At 44.7% G+C, this 14,756-nt stretch overlaps 1 protein-coding gene across 3 annotated transcripts in view; it reads right to left on the bottom strand.

Moving 5' to 3' along the window:
- The window catches only part of SLC2A9 (solute carrier family 2 member 9), a 352,960-nt gene that overhangs the window by 27,188 nt on the left and 311,016 nt on the right, over positions 1–14,756 (bottom strand). For all 3 annotated transcript variants that reach the window (XM_038745103.1, XM_038745104.1, XM_038745102.1), the window contains one exon: positions 14,413–14,540. In XM_038745103.1, coding sequence (XP_038601031.1) covers positions 14,413–14,540 — 128 coding nt within the window. The remainder of the gene's footprint in view (positions 1–14,412; positions 14,541–14,756) is intronic.

The following is a 14,756-nucleotide window of genomic DNA, read 5'->3' on the forward strand; positions in this document are numbered from 1 at the left end:
ATAGCTTGGAGAAAAATCTAGCATCTGCTTCAATTCAGATCAAATGTTGGCTAAGTAGATTCTCGGTCCTACTGCCTCTCTTGGATTATTCATTCATTCATTCAATCATATTTATTGAGCACTTACTGTGTGCAGAGCACTGTACTAAGTGCTTGGGAAGTACAAGTTGGCAACATATAGAGACGGTCCCTACCCAACAACGGGCTCACAGTCTAGAAGGAGGAGACAGACAACAAAACAAAACACGTGGACAGGAGTCAAGTCATCAGAACAAATAGATGCACATCATTACCAAAATAAATAGAATAGTAAATATGTACAAGTAAGATAAATAGAGCAATAAATCTGTACAAACATATATACAGATGCTGTGGGGAGGGGAAGGAGGTAGGGCGGGGGGTTGGGGAGGGGGAGAGGAAAAAGGGGGCTCAGTCTGGGAAGGCCTCCTGGAGGAGGTGAGCTCTCAGTAGGGCTTTGAAGGGAGGAAGAGAGCTAGCTTGGCAGATGTGTGGAGGGAGGGCATTCCAGGCCTGGGAGAGGACGTGGGCCGGGGATCGATGGTGGGACAGGCGAGAACGAGGCCCAGTGAGGAGGTGAGCGGTGGCAGAGGAGTGGAGGGTGCGGGCTGGGTTGGAGAAGGATTACTCATGTGGACATTTGAGACAAACATCCGGGATGAGTTACAAGGTAACCCCACTGAAGGCTGTTCTGCTGTAGCTGAGTTTGCTCTCCGAAGTACTTAATACAGTGCTTTGCACAGAGTAACGTCTCAATAAATACCACTGATTGATTGATCTTCTGGGAACTATGGCAATAAATCTACCCTGTAGAGTGTCACTTTCGAAATGTTAAATTTTATTCAATTGCAGAAACAGAATGATGGAATCTCTGGGCACATATGAAGCATGAAGGGCTTAGTACAGGGCTCCGTACATAGTAAGTGTTCACCGTGCTCCCTCCTACTGGTTGCTCTCCTACAGCAACCCAGCCCACAAACTTCGCTCCTCTAACGCTAACCTTCTCACAGTACCTCGATCTCTTCTACTTCATTGCCGACACTCTTGCCCATATCCTGGCTCTGACCTGGGATGCCCTCCCTCCTCAAATCTGACAGACAACTACTCTCCGCTGTTTCAAAGCCTTATTGAAGGCCCATCTCCTCCAAGAGGCCTTCCCTGACTAAGCCCTCCTTTCCTCTTCTCTCACTCCCTTCTGCGTCACCTGGACTTGCTCCCTTTATTCATTCTCCTCTTCCAGCCCCACAGCACTTCTGCTATATCTATAATTTTATCTTCCCCTCCAGACTGTAAACTCACTGTGGGCCGGGAATGTGTCTGTTTATTGTTATATTGTACTCTCCCAAGCGCTTAGTACAATGCTCTGCAAACAGTAAGCTCCCAATATGAGCCCACTGTGGGCAGGGATTGTCTCTCTTTTTTGCTGTACTCTACTTTCCAAGTACTTAGTGCAGTGCTCTGCACACAGTAAGCGCTCAATAAATACGATTGTATGAATGAATAAATGAATGAATGAACTTCGGGGAACTATGACAATAAACCCACCCTACAGACCGTCACTTTTGAAATGTTAAATTCTATTCAATTGAAGAAACAAAATGATGGCGTCTCTGGGTGCAAATGAAGGATGAAGGGCTTAGTACAGTACTCTGCACATACCAAGTACTGAGTAGATACCACTGATTGATTAACTGATTGATGAGTCTTGACCACTCAGAAAGATTCTGGAACTGAGAACCTATGGGAAGGAGTGGATTCTCCCACTGTTGTGTAGGGACCGTCTCTATATGTTGCCAACTTGTACTTCCCAAGCACTTAGTACAGTGCTCTGCACACAGTAAGCGCTCAATAAATACGATTGAATGAATGAATGATTCTAATGCTAGTGGTTTGGACAGTGTGGGGCAGTGGGTAGGGATGCAGCACGCTGTGAAGGGCAAGCCATAACTTCATGAACAAAGTCCACTTACGGCCATGTTATGCTGTATGCCAAAGACGTGTAGGATTAGGCTAGAGGCTCTCTGTACACTCAGAAGGTTATCTGTTTTTAGACTGTGAGCCCACTGTTGGGTAGGGACTGTCTCTATATGTTTCCAATTTGTACTTCCCAAGTGCTTAGTACAGTACTCTGCACACAGTAAGCGCTCAATAAATATGATTGATGATGATGATGATCTGCCCACTTCCTCTGCTTCCTAGCAAGGGTTCCCCAAATCCTCCAGGCAATTACTTTCCCACCTTCAAAGCCTTACTGAAGGCACCTCTCCTCCAAGAAGCCTTCCCACGCTAAACCTCACTTTTCCTCTTCACTCACTCCAATCTGCTTTACCCTGACTTGCTCCCTTTGCTGTTTCCCCCTCTCCCAGCCCCACAGCACTTTTGTCTGTCATTTTATTTATCTGTATTGATGCCTTTTTCCCTAGCCACCAAGACTGTGAGCTCAATGAAGGCAGGGAGTGTCACTCTTTATTGTTGTATTGTACTTTCCCAAGCACTTAGTCCTGTGCTCTGCACACAGAAGGCACTTAATAAATAGCTCTCTCTCTGACCACCACCTTCTCACTTGCCTCCTCCCCCCCCACCTCCTCCTCCCCATAAATCTGTACTATTCCCCCTCAGAGATGTCTGCTCTCTCCACCCCATCCATCTCTCTCAGCGCATCACACCCCACCTAGCCTCCATATCCAGTCTACCCACTCTTGATGACCAGATTACTGCTCTCAACTCCACCCTCTCTACTCAACTCAATTTTTTGGCTCCCCTAGCCCTTTGTCGCTCCTGCTCCACTAATCCATAGCCTTCACTTTCTGTTTCCTTTGCTCTTATGCTCGAGCCACTGAATACTGCTGGCAGAAATCTAAACATCAGGCCAAGCTTGTCTATTTCAAGTTTGTCCTTTCTTGCCTTAACTCTGCCCTCTCCTCTGCCCGACAAAACTGTTTCCCTTCCCTTACTGACAGCCATGCCCATCACCCTCGTCAGTTGTTCTGGACATTTAACTCCCTCCTCGGGCCCCCTGTCACCCTCTCGTGCTTGCCCCTCTCCACCCCCAGTGATCTGGCCATCTACTTCATTAAGAAAATTAACACCATCGGGTGTGAGCTCCCCCAAATCACCCCTCCTCCTCCTCCATCCCCATTCCTCTTGGCTCCCATTTCAACATTCCCATCCTTCCCAACAGCATCTTCAGAGGAGAACTCCTGACTCCTCTCAAGTGCCACCCCTCCAAATGCGCATCAGATCCCATTCCTTCACACCTTATAAAGGTCTTGCCCCTTCCCACCTTCCTCCTTAACTACCATCTTCAACCTCTCACTCTCCAATGGCTTCTTCCCCACTGCCTTCAAACAAGTCCTTGTCTCCCCCATCCTAAAAAAATACCCCCGTGACCCCACATCCCCCTCCAGTCATGGCCCCATCTCCCTCCTACCCTTCCTTTCCAAACTCCTTGAGCTAGTTGTCTACACTCTCTGCCTCAACTTCCTCTCCTCCAACTCTCTCCTGTACCTCCTCCAATCTGGCTTCCACCATCCTCACTCCACTAAAACTGCCCTCTCAAAGGTCACCAATGATTTCCTTCTTGCCAAATTCAACGGCTCCTATTCCCTCCTAATCATTCATTCAATTGTATTTATTGAGTGCTTACTGTGTGCAGAGCACTGTACTAAGCACTTAGGAAGAACAAATCGGCAACATATAGAGACGGTCCCTACCCAACAACCGGCTCACAGTCTAGAAGGGGGAGACAGACAACAAAACAAAACAAGTAGACAGGTGTCAATACCATCAGAATAAATAGAATTATGGCTATAAACACATCATTAATAAAATAAATAGAGTAACAAAAATGTACAAATATACACAAGTGCTGTGGGGAGGGGATGAGGGTAGGGAAGAAGGAGGGGGGTGATGGGGAGGGGAGGAGGAGGAGAGGAAAAGGGGGGGCTCAGTCTGGGAAGACTTCCTGGAGGAGGTGAGCTCTCAGTAGGACTTTGAAGGAAGGAAGAGAACTAGTTTGATGGATGTGTAGAGGGAGGGCATTCCAGGCCAGAGGTAGGACGTGGGCCAGGGGTTAATGGTGGGACAGTTGAGAACAAGGCATAGTGAGGAGGTTAGCGGCAGAGGAGAGGAGTGTGCGGGCTGGGCTGGGGAAGGAGAGAAGTGAGGTAGGAGGGGGCGAGGTGATGGACAGCTTTGAAGTCGATAGTGAGGAGTATTTGCTTCATGCAAAGGTTGATGTGTATCCACTGGAAATTTTTGAGGAGAGGAGTGACATGACCAGAGTGTTTCTGTACAAAGATAATCCGGGCAGCAGAGTGAAGAATAGACTGAAGCAGGGAGAGACAGGAGGATGGGAGATCAGATAGGAGACCAATGCAGTAATCCAGTTGGGTAGGATGAGAGATTGAACCAACAAGGTAGCGGTTTGGATGGAGAGGAAAGGGAGGATCTTGGTGATGTTGTGAATCCTCCTCGACCTCTCAGCTGCCCTTGGCACTGTGGATCATCTCCTTCTTCTCAATACATTATCCAACCTTGGCTTCACTGACTCCATCCTCTACTGGTTCTCCGCTCATCTCTCTGGCCGTTGATTCTCAGTCTCCTTCGCGGGCCCCTCCCCTCCCATCCCCTAACTGTAGGGGTCCCTTAAGGTTCAGTTATTGATCCCCTTCTATTCTCCATCTACACTCACTTCCTTGGAGAATTCATTCACTCTCACAGCTTCAACTATCATCTCTACATAGATGACACCCAAATCTACATCTCCTCCCCTGTTCTCTCTCCCTCCCTCCAGGCTCGTATCTCCTCCTGCATTCAGGACACCTCTACTTGGATGTCTTTCTGCCACCTAAAACTCAATATGTCCAAGGCAGAGGTCCTTAAGTTCCCTCCCAAACCCTGTCTTCTCCCGAACTGTGGACGGCACAACCATCCTTCCCATCTCACAAGGCCACAAGCTAAGTGTCATCCTTAACTCCACTCTCTCATTCACCCCACGTATCCATTCTGTCACCAAATCCTGCCGGTCTCACCTTCACCACATCGCCAAGATCCGCCCTTTCCTCAATTTACATCAGTCATGGTCCCTGTCCAACATGGGGCTCGTCGTCAGGGAGGGAGCACAGCTATTTCATCTCTTCCCCTTTAGAGATGAAGAAACTGAGGCCCAAAGAAGTAACGTGCCCAGGGTCACACTGTAAGAAAGTGGCAGTCTCAGAATTAGAACCCGGGGCCTCTTGTAACTATTATCATGGTATTTGTTCTAGCCATGGTTCTAGCCATGGGGTAGATACAAGATAATCATGTTGGACACAGTTCCTGTCCCACACAGGGCTCACAGTCTAACTAGAAGGGGCAAACACATATTTAATCCCCATTTTACACTTGAGGAAACAGAAGCACAGAGAAGTTAAGTGATTTGACCAAGGTCACACAGCAGACAAGTGGCAGAGCCGGGATTAGAACCCAGGCCTCCTGAGTCCCAGGTCCGTGCTCTTTCCACTAAGCCATGTAACTTCTCATTGGCAATTCCTATGGTGAGTGACACCTCCAAAATAAACTCCCCTGGGCATAAATCCCCAATGATTACTACCACTTTCTACTAGCCATGTGGCCAGCCCACATCCTACCTCTGGCCTGGAATGCCCTCCCTCCACATCTGCCAAACTACCTCTCTTCCTTCCTTCAAAGAAGGAGAAACAAGGGTCTGGGTGTCGGAAGACTTTCATTCATTCATTCAATTGTATTTATTGAGCACTTACTGTGTGCAGAGCACTGTACTAAGCACTTGGGCAGTACAATAATGTTGATATTTGATAAGCGCTTACTATGTGCCAAGCACTGTTCTAAGCGGTGGGGGGATACAAGGTAATCAAGGTTGTCCCGTGTGGGGCTCACTCACACTCTTCATCCCCATTTTACAGATGAGGGAACTGAGGCACAGAGAAGTTAAATGACTTGCCCAAAGTCACACAGCTGACAATTGGCGGACCCAGGATTTGAACCCCTGACCTCTGACTTCCAAGCCCGGGCTCTTTCCACTGAGCCACACTCTTCCCACTTGAGTTCTAATCTAGACTTGAGTTCTAATCCCAGTTCCACCCCCTGCCTGCTGTTGGACTTTAGCAAACCAAACAGCAGACGGATTCTCAGTCCCGGTTTCCTCATTTGGCTCCATTTTTAGAGACTTTTTTGTGACTCTTCTTCTACTGTTCAGCTGTTTCCCACATTTTAGTTCAGAATACTCAATTTAGTCATCCAATCCACTGATTCAGCCGTGAGAGGTTGCAGTCTACTGTACTTGGAAAACAAGGGTGACTCATTCCCAATCACTTGTATTTGGTTCATGGATGAGGAATTGATAGCAACTGTGGTAAGAACTAGGTTAAATACAACAAAGTCAGATTCCACAGTTCCTGTCCCACATAAAATTTGCCCTCAAAGTTTCTAAATGCCACGTGCTCACATGCTTTGAAGTGCTTTTCCTCAGATCCATCTTTATTTAGTCCCTTCTTTCTTCTAGCCATAATTTATTTTGTTTTTGTTTAATAATAATAATAATGATGGTATTTAAGTGCTTATTTTGAGCCAAGCACTGTTCTAAGCGTTGAGGGGGATACAAGGTAATCAGGTTGTCCCACGTGGGGCTCAAAATCTTAATCCCCATTTTACAGATGAGGTAACTGAAGCACAGAGAAGTTAAATGGCTTGCTCAGTCTGTTTCCCCCATTATTCATTCATTCATTCATTCAATCGTATTTATTGAGCACTTACTGTGTGCAGAGCACTGTACTAAGCACTTGGGAGAGTGCAAAAGAACAGAGTTGTTAGGCAAGTCCACACAGTGAGCTTATAGCACTCATGTACAGCTCCATCATTTATTTTCATGTCTGTTTCCACCTTTAGACTGCAAGCTCCTTGTGGGCAGGGATTGTGTCTATCAACTCTGTTATAGTATACTCTTAAGTGCTTAGTACAGTGTTCTGCACACACTAAGAGTTCCATTAAATAATAACAATGATAATTATGGTATTTGTTAAGTGCTTACTATGTGCCAAGCACTATTCTAAGCACTGAGGTAGATACAAGGTAATCAGGTTGTCCCACGTGGGGCTCACAGCCTTAATCCCCATTTTACAGATGAGGTCACTGAGGCACAGAGAAGGGAAGTGGCTTTCCCAAGGTCACACAGCAGACAAGTTGTGGAGCCTGGATTAGATTCATGTCCTCTGACTTCCAAGCCCATGCTCTTTCCACTAAGCCAATGATTGAGTGACTGATTGACGTCCTGAGTCATATCAATCAATCAATCTATCAATCATATTTATTGAGCACTTACTGTGTGCAGAGCACTGTACTAAGCGCTTGGAAAGTACAAGTTGGCAACATATAGAGGCAGTCCCTACCCAACAGTGGGCTCACAGTCTAAAAGAGTCACATCTACCCAACAGCCACTTTTAGCTGTTGTTAAGTGTATTTTAGTGTATTAATAATAACAATAATCATTGTTGCATGAAAGTGCTTACTATGTGCCAAACACTTACTAAGCACTGGAGGAAATACACGATAGGTCCCAAAGGGGTTTCAGAGTCAAGTAGGAGGGAGAACAAGTATTCAATCCCCATTTTCCCAATAAGTGAATTGAGGCACAGAGAGGTGAAATGACTTGTCTGAGGTCACACAGCAGGTAAGAGGCAGAGCTGGGGTCCTTTGACTCCTAGGCCCAAGTACTTTCCACTAGGCTCGCTGCTTCTCACAGTACCGTTCATCTACATTCTTTTTTGGGCCAAACAATAATCAAAGGTATGGACACTTTTCTATTCCGAGGACTCCGAAGATTTGTAGATTTGTCTCCTCAACTAGAGGGTGAGGTTCTTGCGATTTGGAAATACATCCCTTGCTCTTAATAATAATAATAATGGCACTTATTAAGTGCTTACTATGTACAAAGCACTGTTCTACGTGTTGGGAAAGTTACAAGGTGATCAGGTTGTCCCACGAGGGGCTCACAGTCTTAATCCCCATTTTACAGATGAGGTACTGAGGCACAGAGAAGTTAAGTGACTTGCCCAAAGTCACACAGCTGACTATTGGCAGAGCCAGGGTTTGAACCCATGACCTCTGACTCCAAAGCCCAGGCTCTTTCCACTGAGCCATGCTGCTTCTCCTCTTCTGCTACTTTCTCAAGCAAGTAGGGACCATCTCTACATGTTGCCAACTTGCACTTCCCAAGCACTTAGTACAGTGCTCTGCACACAGTAAGTGCTCAGTAAATACGATTGAATGAACTGAATGAATTAGGACAGCGCATTACCCCCAGTGGGTGCTTGGTAAATACCAATACAACATGGCCATGTAGGAAGATGATGGACCTGGAAGTCTGAGGATCTGGGTTTTAATCCTGATTTTTGCCACTTGTTTGCTGGGTGACCTTGAGGAAGTAATTAAGCTTCTCTGGGCTTCATTTTCCTCACCCATAAAATAGAGATTTAATACCTCTCAGCGTGGCTCAGTGGAAAGAGCATGGGCTTGGGAATCAGAGGTCATGGGTTCAAATCCCGGCTCCACCAATTGTCAGCTGTGTGACTTTGGGCAAGTCACTTAACTTCTCTGTGCCTCAGTTACCTTATCTGTAAAATGAGGATTAAGATTGTGAGCCCCACTTGGGACAACCTGATCACCTTGTATCCTCCCCAGAGCTTAGAACAATGCTTTATACATAGTAAGCACTTAACAAATGCCATTATTATCATTATTATTATTATTATAATACCTGTTCTCCCTCCTACTTAGCCAGTGTGGGACAGGGACTGTGTCTGACCTGACTACATTGTATCTACCCAAATGCTTGACACATAGTAAGCACATTACAAATACCATTATTATTATTATTATCATTATTACCATCATTATTATTACTTAAGGACCTTTAAATCTGCTCAGATTTGCTTGAGGACTTCTCAGGGAAACAGACTTTTAAGCTTTGGGAATAATCACTGTAGGATATTGTCTACCAACAGGATTTGCCCAACCTAAAATTGGTGCAATGTATAAATATTTAAATGAGATAGGGTGAAAGACGAAATCATCAGGGATTTGGAATGGGATTAGATGAAAACACCTAGAAGCAGAATAAAAAACGATTTAGACAACCCTGAAGAGGCAGTTCTTTGGAAAAGATATATCACACTGCCAAGAGATGATCATGAGGCTTGTGACCTGAGAAATTTCCCTTGCACGGTACTTTGGCATTTGCATTTTTTAATTTTAATTAAAGATCAGGGAATGCATATGTTGAAAATCTCCCTTCACCTTTCATTTAACAAAATGAAGTAAAATAAAGGTCAAGTCATTTCAATTTTGCACACGCTTGAATGATTTCAGGTTATATACATCAATTTCTGAACAGGTCAGCAGCACAAACCCAATTAAAATAGCTTCATTTTCAATATTTTAGGTGAAAGGGAGAGGCAACTGCCACAATTTAATGTTCTTGATATTTTCAAGTGAGTCCGTTTTGTGCTAATTGTCCATGGGGTTGTTCAAGGTCTGGTCTATACCATGTTTAAGGGAATGCGGGCATTGAAAAATGTTGTGGCTTGTCAATGAATTGTTTGTGATGTTTTCGAAGCATGACTTCTATCTAATTCTCCAAGACATCTGAAAGATTTTGTAAAGTCCAAATGAAATGGAAATGAAAGGAGGAAAAATGAACGCAGGCTGGAAATCAATGATAAGCACACTAGAGGAAAATATGGGTTTGTTTGGGGGTGATTTAACTCACTTGGGAAAGCACTTTGGTCTCAAAAGAGGATGTTTTGAGGTATTTTCTCACCATATGATCTGGTGAATTGTGGGCATGCTCATCCATTGTCCAGGGACTGTAATCAGAAAGTCTGCTGTGTGACCTTGGGAAAGTCACTTAACTACTCTGGGCCTCAGTTCCCTCATCTGTAAAATGGGGATTAAGAGTGTGAACCCCATGGGGGGAAAGGGACTGTGTCCAACCAGATTGACTTGTATCTACCCTAGCCTTTAGAACAGTGTTTAGCATAGAGTGACAGATTCCATTATTATTATTATTATTTTATTATTATTATTATTATTATATTGTTCCCACTCCATATATGCTAGCCCATTACTGTCTCCACCTTCAGAGCATTATTAAGGCCCTCCAAGAGGCCTTCCCCAATTTAGCCCTCTTTTCCCCAGCCAACTTCCCTCTCTGCATTGTCTATAATAATAATGATGGCATTTGTTAAGCGCTTACTATGTGCAAAGCACTGTTCTAAGCACTGGGGTGGATACAAGGTGATCAGGTTGTCCCACGTGGGGCTCACAGTCTTAATCCCCATTTTACAGATGAGGTAACTGAGGCTCAGATAAGTTAAGTGACTTGCACAAAGTCACACAGCTGACAATTTGCAGAGCTGGGATTAGAACCCATGACCTCTGACTCCCAAGCCCGGGCTCTTTCCACTGAGCCACGCTGCTTCTCTTACCACAATTGTCTATGCACTTGGATCTGTGACTGTTGTACATTTGATATTCACCCCACCCCCTGCCCCCCTGGCACTTATGTACATATGTTTAAATCATTTATTATAAATTACTTATATATTTGTAATAACGTCTGTCTTCCCCTCTAGACTGTAAGCTCGTTAGGGGCAGGGAACATGTCTTCTAATTCTGTTGTACTGCACTCTCCCAAGAGCTTAGAACAGTGCTCTGCACATAGTAAGTGCTTAATTAATACCATTAATTGATTGATTGATCTTGCTGGAAGTGGGTGATTTCCTCAACCTCCCTTGGAATTGCCTCCTATTGTCCTCATTTATGATCCAGCAGCCCTAAAACCCCTCCTTTTCCTCCTCCTGTTATTGGATTCTTTTCCTCTTGTATTCTCAGTGGGACAGAAATTGGAGCTTGTTGACAACACTCCATGATCTTCCGAGATAATTATGTAAATACTTCATTAATAGGTCACTAGACATCAGGGTGGTAATTGCGTGACCTTTGAAGAGCAAAGAGTGGAATGAGTAGATGCATATTATTACTACTCATAATGATGTCACACCCCAGTGGAAATTCATTATTTAGAGGCAAATGTTAAATATATATATATATATATATATATATATATATATATATATATATATATATATATATAGGGAGTCCTACTGGAAAATGAAAACCAGAGGGAAGACTCTTGTTTTTCTGGTGCACCATTTCCCATTAGCATGAACGTCAGGTTGGCTTCTGTTTCCTCTGAAATTTGTGGAACTTTTCAATCGACCACAGATAAATCATTTGTTAATGGCCGAGGCGTGATTCTATATTGCCCTCAGCATTTCATGACTCAATCAATCAATCAATCAATCATATTTATTGAGCGCTTACTGTATGCAGAGCACTGTACTAAGCGTTTGGGAAGTACAAGTTGGCAACACATAGAGACAGTCCCTACCCAACAGTGGGCTCACAGTCTAGAAGGGGGAGACAGAGAACACAACCATACATATTAACAAAATAAAATAAATAGAATAGATATGTACAAGTAAAGTAAATAGAGTAATAAATACGTACAAACATATATACATATATACAGGTGCTGTGGGGAAGGGAAGGCAGAGTTGGCTGTAAAAGAAGTATGAATCTTGTCTACCTGCTATATTGTATTGTACTCTCCCAAGTGTTTAGTACAGTGCTCTGTTAGTCATATTTATTGAGTGCTTTCTGTGGGCAGAGCACAGTACTAAGGGCTTGGTAGAGTACAATGCTCTCTCGGCCCACAAGGAGCTTTCACTCCAGAGGGGAAGACAGACATTAATATACATTATGGATATGGACATAAGTGCCGTGGGGCTGAGGGTAGAGTGAATAGCAAGTGTTCAAAGGTTACAGCTCCAGTTGCATAGGAAATGCAGAAGGGAGAGGGATTGGAGGAATGAGAGTTTAGTTGGGAAGGTCACTTGCAGGAGATGTGATTTTAATAAGGCTTTCTAGGTGGATAGAGTGATGATCTGTAGGATATGAAGGGGGAGGAAATTCCAGACAGGATGTGGATGAGGGCAAGGTGATTGTATGCTTTAATGCCAATGGGAAGGAATTTCTGTTCGATGCTGAGGTGGATGACCGCTAGTTGTTGAGGAGTGATGAGACATGGAATGAACGTTATTTTTTTTTAGAAAAATGATCCAGGCAGCAGAGAGACAGGAGAGAGACAGAGAGAGGCAGAGAGAGGAGAGACAGGAGGCAGCGAGGCTGATACAATAATCACGGTGGGATAGGATAAGTGATTGGATTAATGTGGTAGCAGTTTGGATGGAGAGGAAAGGGTGGACTTTAGAGATTTCGTGGTGGTTGAACAGACAGGATTTAATAATAGAATGAATACGTGGGTTGAATGAGAGAGATGAGCCGAGGATAGCACCACAGTTATAGGCTTGTGAGGCGGGACGGTTGGTGGTGTTATCTACAGTGATGGAAAAGTCAGAAGGAGGACAGGGTTTGGGTGGGAAGATGAGTTCTGCTTTGGACATGTTAAATTTGAAGTGTCAGAGGAACATCCAAGCAAAGATGTTCTGAAGGCAGGAGGAAATAAGAGACTGCGGAAAGGTGAGCTATCAGGGCTAGAGATGTAGATTTGGGGAATCACCCACCTAGAGATGACAGCTGAAGTCAGGGAGCTGAAGAGCTGTCCAAGGGAATGGGTGGAGATGGAGAATAGAAGGGGACCCAGAACTTGAGAGACTCCCACAGGGAGGAGGGTGGGAAGCAGAAGAGGAGCCTGAGAAAGAGTCTGAGAATGAGGGCCAGAGGGATAGGACCAGACCCCTCTAGACTGTAAACTCACTGCAGGCAGGGAACGTGTCTACCAACTCTGTTATACTGTACTCTCCCAAGCACTTAGTACAGCGTACTACACACGGTAAGCACTCGGTAAATACGATTAATTGATGGAAAGAACTGCACTTAGTAAGTCCTCAAAATGATGCTACTGATGCCCGTTGATGTGCTTTGTTTTGTTTTGTTGTCTGTCTCCCCGATTCTAGACTTTGAGCCTGTTGTTGGGTAGGGATTGTCTCCATTTGTTGCCAAATTGTGCTTTCCAAGGGCTTAGTACAGTGCTCTACACACAGTAAGTACTCAATAAATTGTACTTCCCAAGCGCTTAGTACAGTGCTTATGAGAAGCAGCATGGTTCAGTGGAAAGAGCGAGGGCTTTGGAGTCGGAGGTCATGGGTTCAAATCCCAGCTCCACCAACTGTCAGCTGGGTGACTTTGGGCAAGTCACTTAACTGTTCTGTACCTCAGTTACTCTCATCTGTAAAATGGGGATTAAAACTGTGAGCCCCCCATGGGACAACCTGATCACCTTGTAACCTCCCTAGCACTTAGAACAGTGGTTTGCACATAGTAAGCGCTTAACAAATGCCATCATTATTATTATTATTATTATTATTACAGTGCTCTGCACACAGTAAGCGCTCAATAAATACGATTGAATGAATGAATGAATACAATCGCATGAATGAATGAAAGTACTGTTGTTTGAATGATTATTGGACTATGGAACTGCAACAGCAAATGCGGAAGAGAAATGGTGCTTGGGATTGCTTCAAATGCAGCGCTGAACCTCCTCTTTAAACGTTACCAGTAAACCACATTAAACCAAGCACTTATCCTTTCCCACCTTGCCTCCCTGCCTCCCGACTCTCCCCACACCAGTCCATACTTCACTCTGCTTCCTGAATCATTTTTCTATTTAAATGTTCAGACCATGTTTCCCCACCCCTCAACAACCTCCAGTGGTTGCCCATCCACCTCCACATCAAACAGAAACTCCTTACGATAGACTTTAAAGCCCTCAATCATCTTTCCCCCTTCTACAGTACCTCACTGATTTTCTACTACAAGCCAGCATGCTCACTTCACTCTTCTGATGCCAATCTACTCACTGTACCTCAATCTCATCTGTCTCAGTGCTGACCTCTCGCCCACATCCTGGCTCTATCTTTCAGACCACTACTCTCCCAACCGTTAAAGCCTAACTGAAGGCACATCTCCTCGAAGAGGTCTTCCCTAAGCTCTCATTTCCTTGTAACCCACTCCCTTCTGCCTTGCCCTGCCTTGCTCCCTTTATTCACACCCTGCCCCCAGCCCCCAGCGCTTATGTACATACCCATAATTTATATATTTTATATTAATATCTGTCTCCCCCTCTAGACTGTGAGCTCACTGTGGCCAGGGAACGTGTCTACTGACTCTGTTGTATTGCAACTCTCCCAAGCCCTTAGTACAGTGTTCTGCATACAGTAAGCGTTCAATAAATACATTTGAATGACCGACTGACTGAATGTTTAGCCGTTGGTGAAATTTGCGTGGATCATACCTGAATGAAAGGAAAAAGGAGTCCAACGATAAAATTGGAAAGCCAGTTGACGGTTCCAGCGATCAGAAACGCAGCTGGCCGCTGAGACTGCTGGAAAAATTCCCCTGTCAGAATGAACGGAATTCCCCCTGAAATGACAAAGGCAGGTGAGACGTTGGGTTAATTCACTCCAGTCTCTTTAGCCCTTTACAATCACTCAATCAATCAGCCAAACCAACAAGCAAGCGAAAGTATTTATTGAGGACTTCTAGATTGTAAGGTCATTATGGGCAGAAACAGCATGGCCTAGTGTAGAAGAGATCAGGCCTGGGAATCAGAGGATCTGGGCTCTAATCCCGACTGCC

This window comes from Tachyglossus aculeatus, chromosome 4, assembly GCF_015852505.1.
Source record: "Tachyglossus aculeatus isolate mTacAcu1 chromosome 4, mTacAcu1.pri, whole genome shotgun sequence".
NCBI lineage: Eukaryota > Metazoa > Chordata > Mammalia > Monotremata > Tachyglossidae > Tachyglossus > Tachyglossus aculeatus.